The 22,777-nt window shown below is 43.7% G+C and overlaps 1 protein-coding gene across 1 annotated transcript in view; it reads right to left on the bottom strand.

Annotated features, from left to right (window-relative positions):
* FBRSL1 (fibrosin like 1) overlaps nt 1–22,777 on the bottom strand; it is a 676,121-nt gene that overhangs the window by 50,793 nt on the left and 602,551 nt on the right. Inside the window, 1 exon segment of the mRNA XM_014523175.2 lies at nt 20,382–20,427. Coding sequence (XP_014378661.2) covers nt 20,382–20,427 — 46 coding nt within the window.

Below are 22,777 nucleotides of genomic sequence, written 5' to 3' on the forward strand. Positions count from 1 at the left end.
GGGGGGTGTTGGACACGATGATCCATTGGGTCCCTTCCGACTGTACAATCTATGAATCTATGTTGAAATGATTTTAAGAGCCATTGTCAGCACCGATGTCAATGGAGATTAAATCCCAGATACTAGAAGTTGGGGTTCTTTTGAGAGACATATGTATGTCCTAATGGACCCAAAGGGGTTAATAATGCTAATGACTACAACTAAAAGGCTTCAGGTCTCAGCTGTTTGAGTCCAAATTTCTGATGCTGATGTACATACGGTTTTATTTTGCAGGTGACATCCAAAGTCACTAATGGTTTGCTCCAATGCAATACGTCCTACCATGTTAACATATTCATTTTCAAAATGTGTCACACATGTTGTATGCAAACTGGCAGTCTGATCCAGCCCAGACAGCACCCGAGTCTCCAGGCCAGTTATCTGAAGCTGATAAAATCTACACAGTTCTTCAGACTCCTCATGCTTACAATAAATCAATGAGCATTTGCTCAGCACTAATATATCAAGAAACCTGCATAGATATTTCAACAATGCTTAAAGGTAAAATGGAAGGGGCACTGTCTTCCAAATTCTCTCTCTCTCATTTTTAGACTTCTAAGTTTCCCGTTTGCATAGACTGGAAAAGAGACAGTAATCTTTAGTATTACCATTAATTTGAAATGGTAACAACCAGTGCAGCGCTTGACTTTTATTCAGACAAGGTTCTCTGTGTAAATCTGATCTCTTTTATTAGACCAACTCAAATAGTTGGAAAAATTCTTCTTTGCAAGCTTTTGTGCAGATACCTTTCCTCAGGCAGAGGAAATGTCTGCAGTTGGTCTGTGCTCCTCTTAGATGGAATAGTAAAAGAGCCAGAGGCCAGTAGGTATGCAAGAAAGCCAGTCCGTTGCAATGTAAACTGAGGTAGTCAACAGGTGAGAGACAGGTGGGGGTTCGGGGAAGGGGAATGAATGTGGCTGTAGTCAAAGGATGAGAGGGGCAGAGGGGGAAAGGGGAATGAATATAGCTGGTATAGTTAGTCTCTTCCAAGCGAAACAGCAGTTTGCCACTCCTGGTCCTGATGGGTTACATACAATGGATTTTACTGTAAAATGACGGTCAGATGAATAACGTGAGTAACGGTGTTTCCATAACATCAGGCATTCGTGATCATAAAGCTCACTGTGGAAATGCTTTAAAAATGTCACAAATTCTGTATCATGACTTCCTTCCAGGAATAGACAGAACACTAGTTTCCTACATGGAAGTAGCCAACTGAAAAGTAGCAAGGAAAATGGAAGCAACTAATTTTGGAGATTTGGGGCCAGATTCCGTTCATCCTGGACACTTACACACATGCAGGGAGCCTGCTCCAATCCAGTGTGTTGGAGCATACTTGATTAATCGAGTCTGCTGGAGCACGTAAATCGACATGTTCTGGCAGCCTCGTGCATCACATGCATCAGTGGCACAGTGCACCTCGGTGCTGAGAAAATGGCAGTGGTGTGCTTTGAACTAAAACACATTCAATGTGCATCACGGACATTTTTCAGCATGGAGGCATGCTACACTGCTGATGCACATCATACATGGGCGCTTTTAATTAGCGTGGCTCACTAATTAAAAGAACCCGGTGCTGTGTCAGAAGCCCCCGATTAGGCAGCTAATTGTGATCATCTTCCATGCTGCTTGAGTCCCTGAAAACAGTACTAACGTGCCATCATCTTAGCCTTAGGACGAAATCCAAAAATGCAGTGAGGAAGAGGATTCACCTGCCTTTTGCATTATTGCTTTTTAGGGACGATTTGGGTAGTTTGGAATATGATTGCAATTAGACACTTATGATAAGGTGCATTTTCACACGCAGGGAGGTGTATTTGCTATACCACAAATAGCAGTGGCACATATATGTGTTCCTGCTTTGTGCCCCAGGCCATGCCTCTGCACGTTTCAGCGCACTCCAAATTGTCCTGGGTGGGGTAGGGAAGCTTAGGCCAGCACCTATGCTGGCCCTGCAACCTTACCTGGGGGCCTCCTAGGGCAGCAGTACGCCATTTGGCTGCACGGAGCCTAGACAGCCAGGCTTTGTTTCCGGTGGTGCACATTGCTGCCATGTGCTGTGCTGCTTTTTACAGCACGGTTGGGATGGGGGGAGGGGGAGTGATATCACAGCATACACACAAATTTGCAGCGCGGTGCACAGCTGCACATTCGTCACATGTGGTTTACAGCGCCACAAGCCACATGTGCATGCTCATCTGGATACACCTTTGGATACCTACATGCCATTAAGATGGACACCAAAGAGGTGGAAGGGAATTTGGCCTTTTATGTTTTGCTCTACTCTTCCTTATGCTTGGTTCCTCAGGCAGCCTGGCTTAGCCATGCTTTTGTAACAAGGTTATCCCCAGGATCAGTGTGGACTCCTAAATATTCACTGCAGGAGCTGGAAGGTGAGGACTATGCTGCAGAAACTGCCGTGTACCAAATGTATTACTATTCATATTTGTATTAAGGCAGAGATCTGGACCCCTAAGCCTTAGAGCAGCGGTTCTCAACCTTTTCATACCAGGACCCATTTGTAAACATCAATGGCCAGTCCCAACCCAGTGCCCTTCACTCGTGACCCGCTGCCCCCACCCCCAGTCTGTGGGCCATGGGGGGCCCCAAGCAGCCCCTCACAGGCTGGAACACTGCCAGCCTGCAAGGGAAAAGCCACCATTTCTCATGTGTTTCTTCTTTAAAGGAGAATCAATTTTTAAAGTTTGTTGATCTATTTTTAAAGTTTGTTCGTGACTCTTTCCTATATTCTTGTGACCCATCCACAGGTTGAGAAGCACTGCCTTATAGAGAGCACAGCACTGGAAAAAAAGGGCTGGCAGGGCTTACAGTCCAAATGCAGACAAGACAAAAGAAATATCAAAGGCAAGAAAGGAAATACCATTATTCCCATTTTCCAAGTGAGGAATGGAGGCACTGAGAGGGTAAATGACTTGTCATAAATGGAGCAGCATTCACTACAGTGTAAATCACTCCATTACAGTGAAAAGTACTGGAAAAAAGCCATAGTTACTTGATTCTGGGTAAAGTTACACCAGCATCTGTATTGCAGGTTTGCAGCTCTAGTCTCTCATTCCAGAGTAACAGTTTGCTCAGTGCAAACAGGCTGTTACTGGCTTGCCCACCATCTAATGGTGAGGCACTGTAACACTGCCTGCTTCAGGCGGAAATCTGGTTGTGCATCTGCTCAGCACACTGATGTGATTTCACTCCACAGTAAAAATTCCAGGTAAGTTACCCTGGGGTAAATGCATCATATGTCTATGCCTTATGTCACACAACATAACAATCCAGATCTGCAGAATCTGAAGTACAGCTCTCGCTATACAACCATTTTACCTCTTCTTTCTCCATAAAACAGAATAAGCCACTCCCTGCTTACCAGCGCTGGATGCTCAGTGCATCAAAATAAGCCTGCCTTGCCTTTTCAGTAGGAGCCCTTCCTCTGCTTCACTTTTTACAATACCATAACAGACATTTAAATGTTCAAGCATAATTTGAATGGAGCATTCATGCCGTGGGCATTTTTATGCTCGACAAGAACTGAAACAAAAGGGCCTCATTTAATACCTCCCCCTGGTATTCCCTGTTCTTACTCTTCCCTTGTGAATCCCAAAACGCAATTTCTTGTTGGTATAAAGCTCTGTTTCCTCTTTCTTTTTCAGACCAAGGAGGACTTTTAAAGCAAACCTCACAGAGTGACTGGAACAGGTGGTAGGGTCCTTTACAGGAGAGAAAAATCATTTTGAGCTAATAAAGAGAAGAAAATTCTGATTCCTGCAGTTTTATTAAGCACCCAGGGGAGTAATTCTGGACGCTTGGCACATCTGCCACTTCTATGTGCTTCAGCAGATCCCTCAGAGCAGGAGCTCTGAAGCTGCAGGGCTGAGAGAATACGCCCGCTTCAGCAGCTGCATTTTCTGCTTCTCAGGGACGTCAAAGAGTGAGATGTTTCGGGTTGCACATTTATGGACTCTGTTGTGGCTCCAGATCCTGACAGTCTACAGGAAGGGAGAGGGGGCAGAGACTGTTCCTACCTTCTTCTGTAGATCTAGAAGGATCGAGATGCAAGTGGAGAGAAGCCCCAGCAGCTTCAGCCCTTTCAGAGGGCTTGTCTGTTCACAGAAGTCTGCTTTCACTATGCTGCTAAAGACTAAGTAGGACAACCCCCACCCTAACCTATAGACTTAATATAGCTATTCCTATAACATTAAGGAAATATGTTATTTTGGTGTAAGGTAACATTATATCAACAGAAAGGAACAAAGTGTATAAAGGTATAATTATTGCAGTGGAAAAAAAATACCACACCTCAAAGAGAAATAATTCTGCTATTATAAAAACTTTGTGTAAACTAGACTTAAAAAAAAAAAAAAAAAAAAAAAGATATAAAAACTGTGTGTAAACTAGACTTAAAAATAAATAAATAAATAAATAAATAAAAAATCTTCCTTGGGGTCTTATTTTACTGTTTAAAAAAAAAAAAATCCTTCCCCTCTCTGCCTTTCCAGTCCTCCTTCCAGGAAAGAGAGATCATCCTGTATTGAAGCTAACACCTTAATACAATCTCCTGCTTTTCAATTAACATGTACAGAAATCTCATTAGGAACCGACTTCCAAGGCATGGCTAAAGCAAGCTTGAGTTTGCTACAATGAAGCTCAGTACCAAACCTTTCCTAAAGGTGGGAAGAGAATTGCAGTATTGAACAGGCCGGTCCCATCTCCCCAAGCTACAGCTGTGGAGACGTGGTTCTCAGGTCTACTCTCAGCAGAGGACAGGTAACTGCTAGCGCAGCATTTTATAAATAGGGAGGAAACAAGTGGGAAAATAATGGCCAAGACAAAAAATGAAGTAGTAAAGAAGGCCACCCCCCAAACCCACTGTCCTGCCAAACCCCCAAACAACACATTATTTTTGCTCCTCGTGCAGGGAGCTAGAATATGCTTCCTAGTTAAGTCAGAAAGCAAGGCAGCTCAAGGCACAAGCAAGCCTCAGCAAGAAACATTTCAGGGACTTCAGGTTATTGTCCAGACCTAGCCACTGCTGCTTCTTTTATGAATTACTTTGAGGTAGGGGGGTGCATTGGTGAGCAACAAAAACACTCCAGGCCAGGAGAAAATGCTACAATGCAGCTTGATCCGACTGCAATCTAAAGGATGCTTTCCTATGATGTGGCCAATGCAGCTGTTTGTTCAAAAGTTAAAAGGAAGTGATATTTCTTCCTATGGTGGAGAACCAGGAAATTAAACCTGGAACAGACTCAGGTCCATGCCTTTTTTCATGATGCTTTCTCTCTGCAGGGGAGGGACTTGAATTTCCTCCAAATGTGACTTCCTTTTCCTGCAGAGGTAATTCATAAAGAAATGGGTCTGAGGGAAACCTCCACTTAGCCTCCAGCTTGCGAGCTATTCAGAAACACACCACATTCCTGAACCCTGGAAGGTTTTTTTGGTTTTGTTTTTGCACCACTGCAGCCCATTTACAACCTGCAGTGAAGTCATTCTGTGCACATACATGCCAGCTGCTTCTTAAATTCCAAGACACTGTTGCTGAGGCATTTTTCAGGATCTGGTCCTAAGTAAGCATCACTGTTTTGGAAAGACCAGAAAACCAACTGACCTAGCAAAGTTCACAGACTGTCAGGTGTTGTTACCCCATGGTCTGAAATATTACTGCAACAGTCTCTCTCCTGAGACAAGCACAGACGTTCTTATCTTTTTCAATGAGATTTCAGAAGGACACGCTATCCTGGTAACACACTGCTATCCTACATTAAAGCTAGGCAGCAAATCTGTCTCCGGTGTGTTTGGTGTACTTGGCTGCTTTTTCTTTTTCTTGGCTGCAGAAGGGTGTCATCGTCAATCATGCTGCAGGCGTTTATATTTTGGGAACCAGATTTTCAGAAATGCCACGTTTTTCCAATGTGCTCAATAGCACCCTGCAGCAGCCACTGAAACCAGAATCCAAAGCATTAGCAATACAGTTTAGTGCATATTAGGGCTTGGTTTTATTACTCCTGTACTCTATAGTACAATTGATCCTTGTAGCTAAGATCTGTCGAGGTACCAGGCCATTCTTACACAAATGGCTTATTTCATCTCTCTTACTAGTTTAAACACCCTACGACTATGTAGGACCCTATGGATGTATAAGTATTAACAGCTGAAGACAGTGCATATACATACTGTGACTGGTGAAAGCCACCATTCTTGTCTGAAAAAAATGGGGATAGCAACCTTTACAGATCTTAGTAAAGCCTTTGCTGAAAGGCTCTCAGGTGCAGTCAGCATGAAGTGCTATTAATTGGTTTCTAGCAAAAGGGAGATATTCAAAGGCTAAATGAACAGGAACTGGGGGGCCTCTAGGACTTTGAAAATAGCATCCATGAAGATGAAGAGATAGTCTTAACCTCATTCTATACACAAGCAGTTTAACTGCATTCACCTCGCTGTCACCCCCCTCACCGTCCACGGTATTCTGGGAGCCTTTCATAAACAACAACCAGGATAAGAGGTGTTCGTTGTTCAAATGAATGTGCCCCATTAGTACACTGGAAAGTATCAACTGTACCCAATTACTGGACTGCTCAGTCTCTTCTGGCTTCTTCCAGCCCAGGCCTAGTACAAGAAAAGCACCTTTAACAGCTTTCTTTCCTTCCAGCTGGCATTTGTCTTTAGCACAGAGGTAGTGTCCTGCCCTAAGATGTGCATACCAAGAGATAGCACTTGAATGTAGCTTGAATCTTAGAATCCACTGATGGTAAAAAGAAACAGCTTTCCTGGGAGTGGGGGAAGTGCGTGATAGAGAAAAATAAGCACTGCAACCCCCTTGCTCCTCTCTGAAACCCAAGGAGAACAGACAAGCAGCACATTTGAAATTAATTACTGTAAAATCCAACTGGATTGTTTTTCACCTCCTCATCCCACAGCCTCTGCTGAAAGCTCTGTGCAGCGTGTATATTTTCTTAAAGTCACCAGGGCCAAAACAGTACAGCTGAGACATTCACAGAAGTCAAAGAAAGTGCAGAGCCGTTTTTGTGTGTGGGTACAATAGCTCCTTAAGAGAGCTCCTGCTTCCCCCCTCCATCCCAGCCTCCCCACACCAAAAACCTTCCGTCTCTAATGAACGTTTGGTGTCTGTCCACGAAAAACAAACATCAATCAGGCAACAGGCTGTTCCTTTTCCCCTGTTGCTGGTCTGAAATAACAGTCATCCCCCGCTGGGCTGGGAACGCCACTTCCCTGTCCAGCACACATACAGGATAATAACGGGGAGGTGGAGGAGAGAAGAAAACCCGCTCCAAGGTGCCAGAATACACAGTGAGCTGTGCCTTTCGGAGCCAGAGAAAACTTTGGAACACAACAGCTTTTGATTCCCCCGTCCCACTGGGCACGTTAATTATTTAATAGTTGGCTTGTGAATTGGCAGTGGGGGTAGGAATGGAGTGTGTGTGTAGGGGATGGGAGGGAGAAGCCAGGCTCTCTGCCCCCACCCCATTCTTGGGCTAGCAGCATATCTGTGTGCGAGCAGTCACTTTAAGACATGACTGGGAACCTGGTCAGATCTGTCCTGTTGAGAACTCTCTGACAAGAACCCCCTTGTTGGCTTGCAACCGCAGCAGCTCTAGGAAGCATGCAACAGCATCTGGAGCAAATGAGTTATGGAGCAGAAAAACCACCCAGTGTTCTCTCCTTGAGGAGGCCGACATTTTCGTGTACTACAACTGGCGGGGAGGCAGGGGCACTTGTGAGTTTACATTGGATCTCAGTGTAGCTGGAAGCTGACAGGCTTCTAGAGACAGGCTTATGATTTGCATCCATGGGGAGCTGGATCAAAATGTTATTTACCATGTTTGCCAGCAGTCTTGAGAAACATTTCTGGGGTGTGTGTGCGCGCACTGGTGGAGGGGAGGGTGGTGGTGGTAGGGGAGGTTAATTAAGCCTAATTTGGACCAAGAAGATTCACAGATGTTAGGAATCTTTTTCTGATCTCCAGCTTCTCTGGCACAATCTGTGGTGGAATCTACAATCTTGACGGTTAGGCTGAGTAAGAAAGAGCTGGCAGCTCTTGTCTCTATGTAGGTGACTTGCAAGGCTGCCAGTCAATACTTCAGTGAAAACAAAATCAGAGAGATCATACCAAAGGGTGAGGGGAATCAAATGTAAAAAACACCAGCCCTTTTATAGACCTTCTAATACAGACTAATAGAAAACCCTCCTATACCACTCACCATGGCTCTGCTTGTTTAACATGCTGTGATGGGAGTCCTGTTGCGAGCAGAGACATGAAAACTCACCAGCAACAACAGAAGCAGAGCAGTGAGAAGCAACTTAACACAAGGACACCAGGGTGGCATATTTAGTATAGGCCTACAGGAAATGATGCAGAACAAGAGGTTTACAGTTGTCTTAATTTGGTTGAGAAAATGTCTGCAGCAGGCACGGGTGTGAACCAAAAACCTGGATCAAACCCTCCTCTATTATTATTAGGGAAAGGAGGGGTGCGGGAGCTGTTCTAAAACCTGGATCCGGATTTTACTGTGTCAGCCTGTGACTAGTAGAAAACAATGTTGCTCCTTGAAAGAAAATGCAGCAATGAAAACACTTTGGTATTTCTCCCTAGACTAACCTCCAGGTTACAGGACCAACATCTCAGCTGTGCCCAAGTTCCCCTAAAGGACTTGGTGTGATGTAAACCAAATTTAGAGCAGCTCTAAATTACGCCGGACTAATGATCTGCAATAGGCTGCTTTGCTGCTATGGATCATGGAGTAATGCCTGGCTGTTTCTGCCATCATACCCACACCCATGGGGCTGAAGGAGGCTGACATCAGGCTATGTTGGCTGTATGCTCGCCTGCTTGGAGCATTTTACTTTACTGCATCTTGGCTGCTGTTGGAATGACTCAAAGGGGCCAGAATCTGGCCCATAAGGTTCCAGGCTTTCAGGCTGAAAGGTCCATTTATGCTTGCAGAAATTGTTTGCTGATCCAATTAAAAGACATTAAATAATCTACTGTACACCCCACTCTAGCTGTTAGTTTCAGGTTTCTATCCAACTTGAATTTCTGCTTCAGTAACAATAAGAATTAGTATTTCATAAATGTGCTGTGCTCATGCAGTAAAAGTTCTTCTACATTAAAATCAGGGAGTCCTGCAATGGTTGCACTAGAGGAGCCCATTGTTATAGTATGCGGAAGGCCAGGTATCCATAGTAAAGCAGTTGGCTGAAGACAGCCCTTGCTTTTTGGGAGCCAAGTCCTATGTACTGAGAAAATTAAAATGGCAGCTGTGTCCACCCCAGCAGGCTGGCCCTCTCCTCTCACCCAGGCTTTGTGGATAGATTCCCAGAGAGCGTAATCTTTTAGCAGCTTGGCATTTAAACCTCAGCCTACAGCAGCGCCCAGCCCACTGAAGCTGAGCATCTAACCTCATCAAACATTTCTTTGGTGCTGTCAGCTCCTCACAGCTTCAATCTAATCGGTCCCAAACCAAGCCACAAGAGAAAGGATTCAAAAGCAAGAATGGACATATCCTTCCTCTCTAGGGTGACACACACCTGAGATGCTCAAAAGCAAGCAGTGTAAGGAAACCCATGATCCACAAGTACTTGATCATCACTTAATGCAAACACTGACACACACACAGAGCAGAGACTACAGCAGCAGATGCAGTTTTTGGGATGTCTGGTTACTACCAAAGCCATGTGAGCTGAGATCTAAATAGCCTTCCTTATGCAAAATGAAAGGGAGAGTGAAATTGAAGGAAACTGGCAATTACATAATTTTATTTCCTTTCCAACCCACTTGCCTGCCATCAGGTGGCTCTGCGCTTAAACATGAAAGACATTTACAAGCAATGAGATGCAAGCACACACTGTGAAGTTTTCATTTAATTAGGGGAAAGTCTCCGATGTTAATTTCTGGATGGCATGGACAAGCAGAGTTGACTATTTTTTTAAGAGTTCCTGGAGCCTATGGTAACTGCCAGAACAGTGTTTTAGAAGTCAGGGCTTTTTCAGTATGCTGAAAACCTCCCCTTAACTGCTGTACTGCAACTGTTGCAAAGAAGAGTTACTTCCCTCAAATACTGGGGCTCTGGGTATAAAAACAACAATGGAAGTAATTATACAGGCATACTGTATTTTTTTTAAAATATTTCTTCCTCTAACCTTCTCCAGAATACAATGACTGAGATGGTGAATGATCTGCCACTAAAAGCACTAGAGAGAACACTTACGTACCTTCTTGGATTTGTAACAGCCTGCTATTACCTTTTAAAGGATATCTACAACAGGGCAAAAAGTTAATGCCCATTTCACTGGAGGAAGAGATCTACAAGTCTGAATAATCCCTTATGGATAAGCCCTAAAGAATTTATTAGTGATGAAACCAATATGTTTCTTCAGAAATGTAAGAGGGTCCCATAAAAATTACTCTAAAAACCTTTAAAATTTAATGGAGAATGAGAACCTTTCCACAGGCTTTTGAACTGTCCCACAGAATCTCACAGCTTGGATATAATTCTCTAATAAACTATGCAGGACAGGTAAAAAAGGCCCTATAGAAAGCTTATAATTTCCTATTAAATTCTCTGGGACTTTTCCCTTAGGTTTATGAAAATGAATGAGGCCAGAGATGGTTAAATTCTAACTAGTGAAAACACTTGCCTGTCACTTTAAATTAAAAGAAAAAAATCTGCTCTGAAAAACAGGGCAGATATCCTTTTCAAAAACAACCAAAACTGGGCCAAATTCTGGCCTTGGATACAGTGCTGCAAATCCGTGTAAACTTGATGAAGCCAACAGGGTTACTATGGATTTACACTGATATAACCGAGAATAGATTCTGGCCTGCAGCACAGAAAAAACATGGATGTGTCTGAGTTAGGAGCAGCGGAGAAAAGACGGAAGACCATACAGGGGATTCTCTTGGCCAGTGCAGGAATGACATTAACAGGCTCTGCAGAGAATTATGTCTAGGCTGCTAGTCAGTAGGTTGGTTAGCAAAATGCAGGGTTGAGAGTACTGTATGTGTTGCAGGGTGTGTGTACACATGTGTGTGTGCGTGTGTGTGCACACCTGCCTAAGACAACTTTTAACGGAGAAATAAAATGGCAGAACCAGGCCTCCTCTCTCCTGTCCACCCCCTCTCCCCCCCAACCTCCAGAGAGGCTGCTGCGAGCAATGCAGAGATTTATACATTTCAAATGAAGCTAATATAAAAATCAATTACAGAAACATACCGCATGTCAGCCTCCGAATTGCTGTGGAGAATGAACTATTACTGCTTGCCACACAGATTGATCAGGATTGCTAGCAACCTGCTCCTCAACCACAACCCGCCTGCACCCCAGCTTGGGAGGAGGGTCTCCCTAGAGGACGGGAGGGGGAGAGGCAAAGCAGCAGGATGCTAACAGCATTCTCTGCTCCTGCAGACCCTGTTCCTGGAGGTCAGGGATTCGCTGGGAATTGCAGACCACACCGGCTTCTTGTACAAAAGAGTAACCAGATGCATTTGCAATTAAAGAACACACAGTGGTCTCATTGATCACTTTCACTGATTGCTCAGAAGGAAACACAAGATGACCTCTGGGTCAATTCTAGCTTCCCTCAAGCACCAGCCTCCTTACCCCCTGCTGACTTGTCAAATTACTTGTCAATTGTCAGTCTGGCCTCTGTTATGTTAGTGACCTGCATGAAGCACAGGGTTACTGTGTCTGCAGGAGTCCCTAATGGGCTATTATACAACCCAAGACAGGTTAATATCGGTAACCTGTCAAACTGCTTCTCCCAAATCAGAGTCATACCAGGGTGGGGAGATACCAAGAAGAAAACATTACAGAGCTGGAGAGGTATGTAATGCATGCGCTTTGTATTAAATTGAGGAGTCTGCAGACGACAGACCAGCTCAGATGAAGGCTGTTCCAAAGTTTGTGGCTGAGGGACATTAGACCCAATACACTGGTTGTAGATAGTCTCTCACTGGCAACAATGGTAAAACAGATGTGTTTGCTTTGCAAAGGGGTCTGCTTTCAAAAAAGTAAACAAGCAGCAGAAAGGATTCGAAGTCGATTTAAACTTAAAAAAAAATGCACTTCTAGGTTGAGTAATATGAACCGCTACTAATATTTGGTAGGAATAATATTTTATAAGTAAGATTTATAATCTGGTCTATCTGATTTCACATAAACTAGAAAAGCTAAATTTGCCAGGTAAATCAGCATAGTTTACATGTTAGTGTGCAGGATATATATTATTTTGCTTTTATAGTTTATTTTAAATAAAAAGTATAATTAAAGAAAATAAACCATCCTTTTAATAACATTTATACAGCCAAGACTTTGTTTATTGATTTTCTGGTAAAGCACAGCATGCAGTTAGCTTTCCATAATATTTAACAAAGCAGCATTTAAATTTTAAAATATTTAAGGAAATGAACAAATTCTGCAGAGGAAGGGCAGTCGAGCAAAGAGACTTTTACGTTACCCTAGGTGATTGTAGGCATGCATATGTTTCTATGTGCCTCTCTCTCCCCTCCAAAAAAACATATCCAGGGATTGGATGCTTTAAATCAAAAAGCAATTTCAGTCTGTAATACTCAAATAAATAATTAAACATGTTTTATCTCCCACAGTATTACTTCTATTCATTCTAATCCTGCTGACAGGAATGCAGCAACATACCCTCATATCCTTAAAATAATAAAACAACACATACAACACCAACCAGAAGGCCTAGAAATGTTTATAATTCAACTTTTCACCTCTTTCGACTGCAGCCCCACACTACAAAGAAAGCTCTATACTGACTCATGAGCGGGAGGCGAGGGTGGAGGTGGCTGCCTTAACTGCGGAGGGAACGGTACTAGCAGAATCTGCCTGCTTGTGCTAGACAACACTGAATTTGTGTTGATATTAAAATCATAAATTGTCCTTCTCTGTAGCCCACTGCTGATGGCATTTCTGGCTGATTTAAATTGAGATTTACTAAGCGAACAGAGCAGTGGCAGATGAGGTAAATGGTTTCTTTCACGTAGCTGTGACATTTTAACAGGGACCCGCTGTGGATGGGGATCATGGTACAGACAGCAAGTAGATAGGCATTATGTGGGTAAGCAATAAACATGCAGGACCACGCTAGGCAAGGATATTATCAGGCACAAAGGAAAGCAGAGTGCTTTTCTGACATTTTAGAAACTCGGGGATTTCTTTACAACTACAGTCCAATGGCTAACTTGCTCTGACCTGTAAAATTATCTTGGTTACCTACATGGTTTTGAAAGACAGTCTTCCTCCTTTCCAGACCAGACTGTGTGCCTGTGCGTGTGAATACACACATGCATGCATGCATATGCACACACACATTCAGGAAGCCAGAAGGCTAATATACAGTCATTGAATTAGATAAGGGAGAAAAAAAGCTAATGTATTAACTGAAGCACTGGCTGGATTAGGGAAGGTAGAAGGGAAGAGGCTGGGGATTCAGAAGCTGGCTCCATCATACCCCTATTGCCGATGATGGTCCAGCATGGGCAATGCACGTGTTTAAAAATCACAAGTCAAGCCCCCACTGAAGGCACAAGACTGTCTGAAAAATGAGGTTTTAAAACACGTCTGGGAGGTTTTTCTTTTAAAACTGCCTTCTGTTTGAGTGGTGAGGAGACTAACTTTCAAACTTTACTCCATCATCAGGAAGGCTAGAAACTTACTATTGCCCAAATGAAAACATAGATGCTCATCTAATCATCCGACACTGGGGTGTTATGTGAACAAGAATAATAAAAGCTACTGATACCTCTGGGGAAGCCCCAGCCCATTTCCTGCGATTATGGCAGCCTCTTATCCAGAGATGCAGTTCTAAATCAGAACATCTCTAAATTCACTCTGCAAACAACACTGGATCATGCTTGCCACACATCAGACAAAAGCCTACCAACTCCAGAGAGTAATTAAAGCTGGTGTAAAGTGGGAGACAGGAAGCCAGAGGCAGCAGTGGAAACAGAGGGATCATCCCTTAAGTGCCTGGGCTACAAACTCCATGCGTGAACCTCTCTAGGCCTCGCATATATAAAATGGGTGTCCTACATATATACAGCAGTGAGAATTGCTTCTTTTTTGTCCACTTCTGATGGAAAGCTCTGGAGGAACACATGATTTATATTACAGTAACACACCTAATGGTGACTAGAACTTGGCTGTACAAGGGGCAAAACATGGTCCAGAGCAAAAGAAATTTGGAGACACGAAAAGGGAGGAGGAGCAGAAACAGGAGGAGAGAGGTGGAGTCCAAGTCTAAGTCAAATGGCAGACACATGGCAGCACTAAGATGGACCACAAACGAGGGCAAGCATTATCCACGAGACAGGGTCTCCTTGCAGTTGTGCAAAGCATCTTGCTTGATGAGCAGCCTTGGTTCTTTCACAGAGAAGGAGCCAATGCCATCCTACTCCTGCCTCCTGCCACTTTCTCTCCCCACCCTCTTTTGCAATGAAAAGTATCAATTTTTAGCAGCATATCCTACACAGGAATCTTTGTATTTCTGGCTTTTAAGGTGGGACTGTGTAGCACAGAAGGAAGGAGGAGAGAGAGAGAGAGAGAGAGTCCCCCTAAGGCAAAAAATTATGCATCACAGATCTCAGAGGAGCAAGGGATCTCTTCTGGTTCAGAAGCATTCGTCAGGGCTGAGTGTTGTCTTTTAACAAGAACTCTCCCTTGCTGGCACGGCACAGTTCTGTGGTCACGAGGACAAAAAAGATAAAGGCAGGCAAGCTTCAAAGAGCTCCGAGTTGCACCAGCTCACTGGGGTGAGTGGTCGCAGCACATCCCAGGGCTGACAATTACAGCCTGCATGCTGAGGAAGCCCAGCTCCCTCTTGTCAGAGGGCTAAGACAGAGCCTGTGAGCTTCAGAGCTTTGGGGACATGCAGTTCACAATAAAAGATCACACTTCAGAGCTCAGTGCCTACAAACCCAGTGTGAAGCAAGAGCACGGGGTAAACAGGGAGAGAAAAGAAGGATAAGACTTATTTTCACTGTCATTCCTGGTTAGTGACAACAGTGCTTTGAATTGTTCATTTTCACTGTCATTTCTGGTTACAGTGACAATAATGCTTTGCACTGTGCACTGAACCTTTCGTTAAAGGCTCTCAAAGCACTTTGTAGCATTAATTAATTAAGCCTCACACACACTAGAGGAATATTATCCCTCATTTTGTAAATGGGGGAAACTGAGGCACACAAATTAAGTGACCATTTAGGAGCATGTGTGCCCAGGCAGGTGATCTCTGTATCAGACAGACAGGTCACGACCCCCACCCCCAGTGCAAGGCTTGGGTCTGCTCCTGAGATGGACAGAACACTCATAGCTGCTATCAATTTCCAACTCTTCACCCAATGCCTTATCTGAAACCAGTGCCCTGCACGCAGTCTGCTTCCTGGCATTTCAGAGCCAAACTCTGCTTTTGACTGGCCCCCTTGCTGGAAGTCTCAGCAAACGAGCCAGAGGGCACTGAATTCTCCATTGTGTTCCTCCAGGCCAGGGCTGAAGCACACTGGCAAAGGTGAGCAAAGGGAAGTTTGCGCTGCTGCCTCTACTGTTTGCTCTGTGGAGAGAGGACTTCATTTGGGGTCACCAGCCCTAGACCCATTTCAACATCTAGCATAATAACTTCATTTTACCAGCACTCAAAATTTCTTCCGGGGATACAGGAAGGAACTGGATTCCACAGGGAAATTCCAACTCTCCAAGCTTCCTGCGCATTATGCTCCGAGTGACACAGCTATTGCTAATAAAAGCATTAACAGCCCCCAAACCCCACTGGCACCTTGCTGCTTATCTCATTAGAACAAAAGGCACAGGTCTGAACTCTGTGGGCTGCACTCAGTGGGCCTCCCAAAGAAGAAAGGCCACAGGGATTTTAGCCAGAAGACATAACACAGGACTTAATTATTTCCCTCCAGTGAGACCTCCGGATCATGGGCCCAGCCTAAAACTGAGTAGGCAGCAGGCAAGCACTTGTAAAGCCTTAAAAAAAAATCCCTTCTCCTCACAATCAATATACTGGTGACACAGAGGTCCTTTCAGATGATTCATGGGTCAAAGCACCTCTTGCCTGCTGCAGACTGACAAACAATCTGAAGTCATGTCCTAAGCCCTTTCTCCTTGGCTTCTGCTCTGCACCTGGAGAGTGCAGAGCTTTGATCTCAATTTCCCATGCCCTGCAAGCTACTTGTCCTTCAGGAAAAAAAGCAAGCAACTGGCTGGGAGAACCCTGCATGAAAAACCTGGGTGTCAGGACAAACAGGCTCTTACAATTTGTTTATTGATTTATTCACAGGGAGGATGTAACACAAGGCCCTAGGCAGCGAATGTCCTGGCCCCTTAGCACCAGGAAGACAAGTCAGCTAAACAAACGGTTTCGTATGCCAACAAACGGCAATTTGTCAACGCAGCAGATTAGGGCCCCTCTGCTTTTATTTTTAATTATTATTTCCTTGTGTGGGGATTTAATCTCATTCTTTAAGATGCTCAAAGCATTCTATTCAGTCTATTTCACAGCTGTGACCACTGAGGTCACTTTGGGTCAAGACACCTCGCTCCCCTGCATAATAACAAATGTTCCAGGGAAGCTGACTTCTACGTACTACATCTGCTGTTGCACATTAACTTGTGTCAAAAGGAGGGGCACCACAGTGCTGGCCTTCTGTTGGAAACCGGCGAAGATAAATGTAATACAGGGAGCAGTAAACAAAAGATTCAGCTCCTGTTGTTGGTGGAGCACTGTACTGTAGTCAAAAGTTACGTTACAGCTGCTCCAGACATGAAAAGAGTGAAAGCTGCCCATCTTTCAGGGTTGTTGGTTGTAGCCATGTTGGTCTAAGCACCTAGGCAGACAAGGTTCTTTGGGCAAATGTGACATCTTTTATTAGACCAAATAAATTGTTGGAAAAATTGTTCTTTGCAAGCTTTCAGGCACAAGCACCCTTCTTCAGGCACTGGAGAGAGTCTGCCCATCTTAATACTTAACAGTGTGAACAAACTGCTGATGAACTAGAATGATAACAACCGATTTACTGGGGGAAGTGCATCTTTGGTGTAACTTCCTGGAAATAAATAGTGTCTCCTCAGGAATGAGTCCGACCTATTGTGTATTCTAAAAAAGTCACCTAAAAGAGCCAGCATAAGACAGAGAGACCCCACCAACTAACAGATTAACCCATACAGAATTCTGAGCACTCTTTGCTCATGAGAGATGAGACGTATTTAGGAATCCTTAAGAAGTGTTTCCATGCCAGATTTTCAAAGGGCAAGGTAGGGATAGCTGCAAGGACCCCTGCCACACTGTTTCTGTGAGCAAGTCAGGGAACTGAACACACAACTAATCTCTTGCCTCTATCATGACACCACTATGCACAGTACGATTGCTCCAACAATAGCAAATACTAATATCTTATTAATGGAGACTGTTCAACAGAAACATACTTCTTGAAGGTCATTTTCCTTCTGCTGCTGTGGTGTCATCAAGGCTTCTTCATGTAATAACAACTTTAATTTGCATATACATAATAAGGCTGAATTCTGGTGACCACACAGCAGGACTGATAACACTGACCACAGTCAAAATTTAGTGTTATTCTAATTTTTAGGCAAAGATCTGCCAATGCAAATCATTCCCACCTTACAACACAAATGCTCTGCCAACCCGAAGGAGGACTGTCCGAAGCAGCCTGCTCATGGTCTAATGCCTCACCCTGCATGGTAGAAAAGAATCTACCAATACCTAAAGAGAAGCTAATGTGGAGTTTGTGCCACACAATTAGGTCTGGATCAAAACTTTCCCCAAGCCTTTTTGTGTGTCTATCAACAGGAATAGGTATAAGTTGCTGGGACATAAGCAGCGCTGAGTAGGTAACTTCAGACTGGCAAGCACAATGATGCTGGCACACTGAAGCTCACAATGGAGACCTATTTGAACACTCTGAGATGTGAAAGGAAATAAAGCCAAGCTGACTTCAAATAGCAGCAAGAGCTAACAAAGATGCTAAAACTTAAATGCTGCTAAAACTCCATTAACACGCCACACTCCTAGGACCACGGGGGTCTTTGTTTTGTTGAGGCAATGCTGTGCGAGATTTGGGTTTGCTGAGGTTTGACACATTTGATGTTCAGTGAGGTAGAAAGAAGAGAAATAGTTCCCCCACTGCCATCCCTATGCATATTTTTCCTTTAAGTCATGCAATTTTGTGAAAATACTTGCAAATACAATAAAGTTACAGTCTTATCATCAGTTTCCACATTTACTTCTGAAAGGTTGCAGGTCTTGGAATGAAGGACAATTCCTAGCATTTACAGCACTGCAAGATATCAGCTATAAACTATGCCTTGATTTGGTTTAAGAGATATACAAAAACTTTTCTTGCTAGCTCTTGTCCCTATATAGTAGTGAGGTAAGCAAGCCCCACTCCTGGTTGTCTTGAAACAGCCTCCTCATGTCATCATTTCCTATTAACGTGCCCAATTTATTCCTTTCAGGGCATGTGGGTATAGCTTGTGTTCTTTATTACTCTGAAATATTTTAGATTCTGTAGCTTAATACAGGAAACACTGCAGAACACCTACACTCACTGGTAAAGCACCCAGGGAGTGTCTACACAAGATGCTTTACTGCACATTAGACTAATCTAACGTGTAGTAAACCATCATCATCTATACATGCACAGGGCTTACAGTGCAGTAAATTAGGCTAATGTGCCATTTGCTAGTACCAGGAAATACAGGTACTAAATTAACAGTGCATTAGTTAGTGCACAGTAATGCACATGTAGATGCTAACTGGGAGCAATCTGCTCCTGGTCAGCCCAGGCAGCAGGGGGCCCACTGGCTGCCTGGCTAAACCCCGATGCAGTGGGGAGGTGTACTGGCAGCTGGGACTGCTGCATACAAGCCATGTGGAGATTGGGTTAGGACCCGACCCCCACATGGCTGGGAGAACTGTCCCTGCCAAGCACCTGCAGGCGATCAGGATCCCCACACAGCTGGTAGGCAGAGTCCTTGCTAAGCAGGGATGGCTCTACTGGCCATGTGGGGAATCGGGACCTTCCCAATCCTGTGGCTGGCAGGCAGTGTCACCACTAAGCAGGTACAGGTCTCCCAGCCATGTGGAGATTGAGACCAGCTCCCATGCCTCCCCCGGGGCTGGCACCCAGGGGAGCAGAGTTCATGTAAACGTGCACCCAAGAGCACTTTAATGAGCCTGAATTTTCTGTGAAGAAAATTCAGGTGCATTAATTGCACATGTAGATGAACCCACAATGTCTGAATGTCAGTCTCTTTCCATGAGAGAATGAAACCATTCAGGGTACAATACTTACAATCACACTCAGTCTTTTCTACCAGGCCGTTCCTTAAATATTTTTGTCCACTGTGTTCAGCTGAGGGAAATTATTCCTAGGAAGCTGAGCAACAAGCCAGAGTAGGCTTGCTTCCATTGGCAATGTGTAGGGGGTGCATGCAGGTGCATGTGTACCCCCTGAGATTGACCGTGCACCCCCAGAAGTGCCAACTGCAAAACCAGAAGTGCACTTCTGATTTTGCCACTGGTGGTTCTGGGCTCAGCGATTAGCCGCTGGGGACCACCTCCCGGTCGGTGATCTTGTGCCCCCACCCCGACTCGGGAGGCACGAGACACCCATGCTTGTTTCACAGATGGACTGAATCCTAAAGGCAAGACTTGGTGCATTTGAAGATGTCTTACTACTCTTCCTGGAGAAAATCTTAACAGACCTAGTCTCTTAGCAACACCCAGTGTGCATCTCAGGTAATTCTCATTAGTACTAATAATGGGAGCTAGGGGCTGGACTCTTGCAACAAGCTGAGAACTTCCAACCTCCCTTTGGAAAACTGAGCCATACAGACATAAGTGCTCTGCACCTTGGTGGGCAAAGAGGTGTGTGAGCCCTTGGAAGAATAATGAAAATACATAAAAACACTCTCTAATTTAAAGGAAATGAGGATTTGTGTGTATTAAGGCAGAGTGGTACTTGCACTATATAGCTAAGGTTCCTGGCCTTGTCAGTAATCCCCCCCATTAAGACATTTTTTACAAATCTTTTACCTTGCAGGGAAAAGTCCAGCTCCACAGTGATCCAATACAGCTGTGAAAATTAACTTAATCACTGCAAGTCTCTGAGGTTGTTCTTTATAACAATACTGCATGGTAAAATTAACATCATTTGGGCTCCTGTTAAATTGCAGTCCTCTTTGCACAGAGGGCTTTAAGCAGTTTCATTCACTTAAAGAGTTCTTGCTAGAAGGTAAAGGAATCGTTTCTCCAAAATCACCTACCTTTATTTGCTGCAGGGGAGAACAGCTTCTCAGAGCCTATTGAAGCCTGGAAAACAGAACAGAAAAACAGGGTTACTGATTCTAAAAGAGGACCGAGGAGTGTCCACTAACAGAAACACAGTCGTTAAAAAGCAAGGCACGCTTCTGGAGCTGCAATTACACATCACACCTGGAGGGTGCAATGTTGTGCCACTGAAGACTAAACAGGCATCTGGAACAGGAGGTGTGGGGGGGAGAATCATATACATGTACTGTCCTCTTCTCACTCAAGCACATCCTCCTGGCTCTTTTATTTAGGCAGCCAGGCAACACACAAGTTATTTTATCCATGATTTTGCATATAAAAATACAAATGAAACAGCTACCAGACTGAAGCAACAGCATATTAAAGTCTCTCTCATTGAAAAATACACCTCATTTCTTGCTGAATATGCAAAGGGTGATTTGTTTCATGACAGTGCAGGTTGCACTTATGTGCATCAGAGCAGACAGAAGACGTTATTCCAAATCATAGACACTTGCTGCTGTGCACTTAGCATGTTATTATAACATAAAGCAATATAGGGCCTGTCTGCTTGTACACTGGGTTGTGGTATGCCATTTGAACATCATACTGTAACTTGTGCTTCTCTCAGCTCTGGGAAGTAGTTGAGAAATCCAATTAACCTAAGCCTTGTAGATAGCTTCATGATAATCAGGGTCACTGGGCTACAGCCATGAAGATAATGAGACACAGAGAGAAAGAGAGAGACAGAGAGAAAGAGATTTACTAGCTGCCTATTATCTGGTTAGTCAAGAGTCCCTACAGAATGACAAGCTAGTATTTGGGTAACTGGGTATTAGTAACACATTACCGATATCGAGAAATAATGGAGACTATCTTACAAAATGTTGCATCTGACTGCTGCATGAATAAAAATGGGGTAGAGAATAAAGCTGAAGAGGAGAAGAAATTAAATATAAGCCCTCATCCTCTAGCTTTGCTTTAAAAAAATAATAATTCAACTCATGGCTGAAGTAAGTTGATTTTCTTTTTGATTTTATTGATTTTATTCTAAGGTGCCTTGGGAGGTTTGCATGATAAACTGTCCTATGAATTGTATTACACTGCTACCTATCTTAGACAGCTATTCAAAAAGAAAAACAATCACTGGAAAAATGTAACAAAGTCTGTATCAGACCTCATAATAAGCAAGGAAGAATCATCCCCACCAGTGTTATTTCTAAGGAACCCAAAGTTACAAGCTCCAGAGATCTCATCGAATGTTTACATTTTTTAAATAAGAGAAGGAACTAACATGAAGCAGGGTTGAGATTGAGGCATAAACTCACATAATAAGTAAGGAAATCCTAAGTAGAGCCTGCCGTGAAGTGCTCAGCTCAGTTCTGGCTTGTATGGTTATTACACAGTCCTCTGTCAAGAAGATTGTAAAACCTTTGGGAGGTACTGGGCCAAATGCTGCCTTGAATTACACTTGTGTCATCTTTACTGCATGGATGAAGATCAGGGCAGAATCCACTCCTTGGCTCTGGCTAGTATTTACTGCTACAATGTAACACAGCAATGCCAGCAGTATAAAATGGTTTATAGCTAGCTCTGAATTTATGATGTACTGGCAAGACATTTTTCCATAGACTGTCAGAAGACATTCACCACAGACAGGAGGAATGGATACAAACTAACCCTGGCTCTGAACCTCAGGTTGGCTGAAATATTGTAGCTCAGAGACATCTCTAAAATGAACAAAAATAACGTAAGATCTGGCCTCAAAGTATTTCACTGACATTACACCTCACCAGCAGGGAGCAAATAAAATAATCCCATTTTATAGATCGAGGAACCACAAAACAAAGAAGGCAAATGGCAGAAAGCAATGCAGCAGCAGACATAGGAATCTTGGCCTTCAGGTCCCCATGTGAACTGGAAGGTTCACTCCTTTCTATGCAATTCAGCAAAAGTATAATAATGCAGGCTCACAGTGTCATGGGGAGATACCAAATCCTCAGCTACAGGCTTCACTGACAGAGTTTAAAGTGTTAAAACAACATTTGAGGGGAACAAGCAAAAAAAAATCCTACTTGAAAAAGAGGTTTAAAAAACCCCCATAGACAGTGAGGGAAAAAAAAAAATCAGCAGCAAAAACACCAGAACTGCAACTAGTTTTAACAGTCACAGCATTTACAGAACAATTTTCAACCTCAGAGCCACAGCTTAGACATAAACCTTCACACCCTGTGTTTACAGTAACTTTGCTCACTTTTATGATGATCTTTAACTCCAGGTCTGAACTGCTTTGGCGCAAGTGCTGTTTCTGAAACACTAAATGCCTGTGCTACAGCATATTTCAGAAGTTGCTGCAGAGTCAGGGGGGAATTTCAGGGGAGACAGGATCTGA

Source organism: Alligator sinensis, unplaced genomic scaffold, assembly GCF_000455745.1.
Source record: "Alligator sinensis unplaced genomic scaffold, ASM45574v1 scaffold748_1, whole genome shotgun sequence".
Classification (NCBI taxonomy): domain Eukaryota; kingdom Metazoa; phylum Chordata; order Crocodylia; family Alligatoridae; genus Alligator; species Alligator sinensis.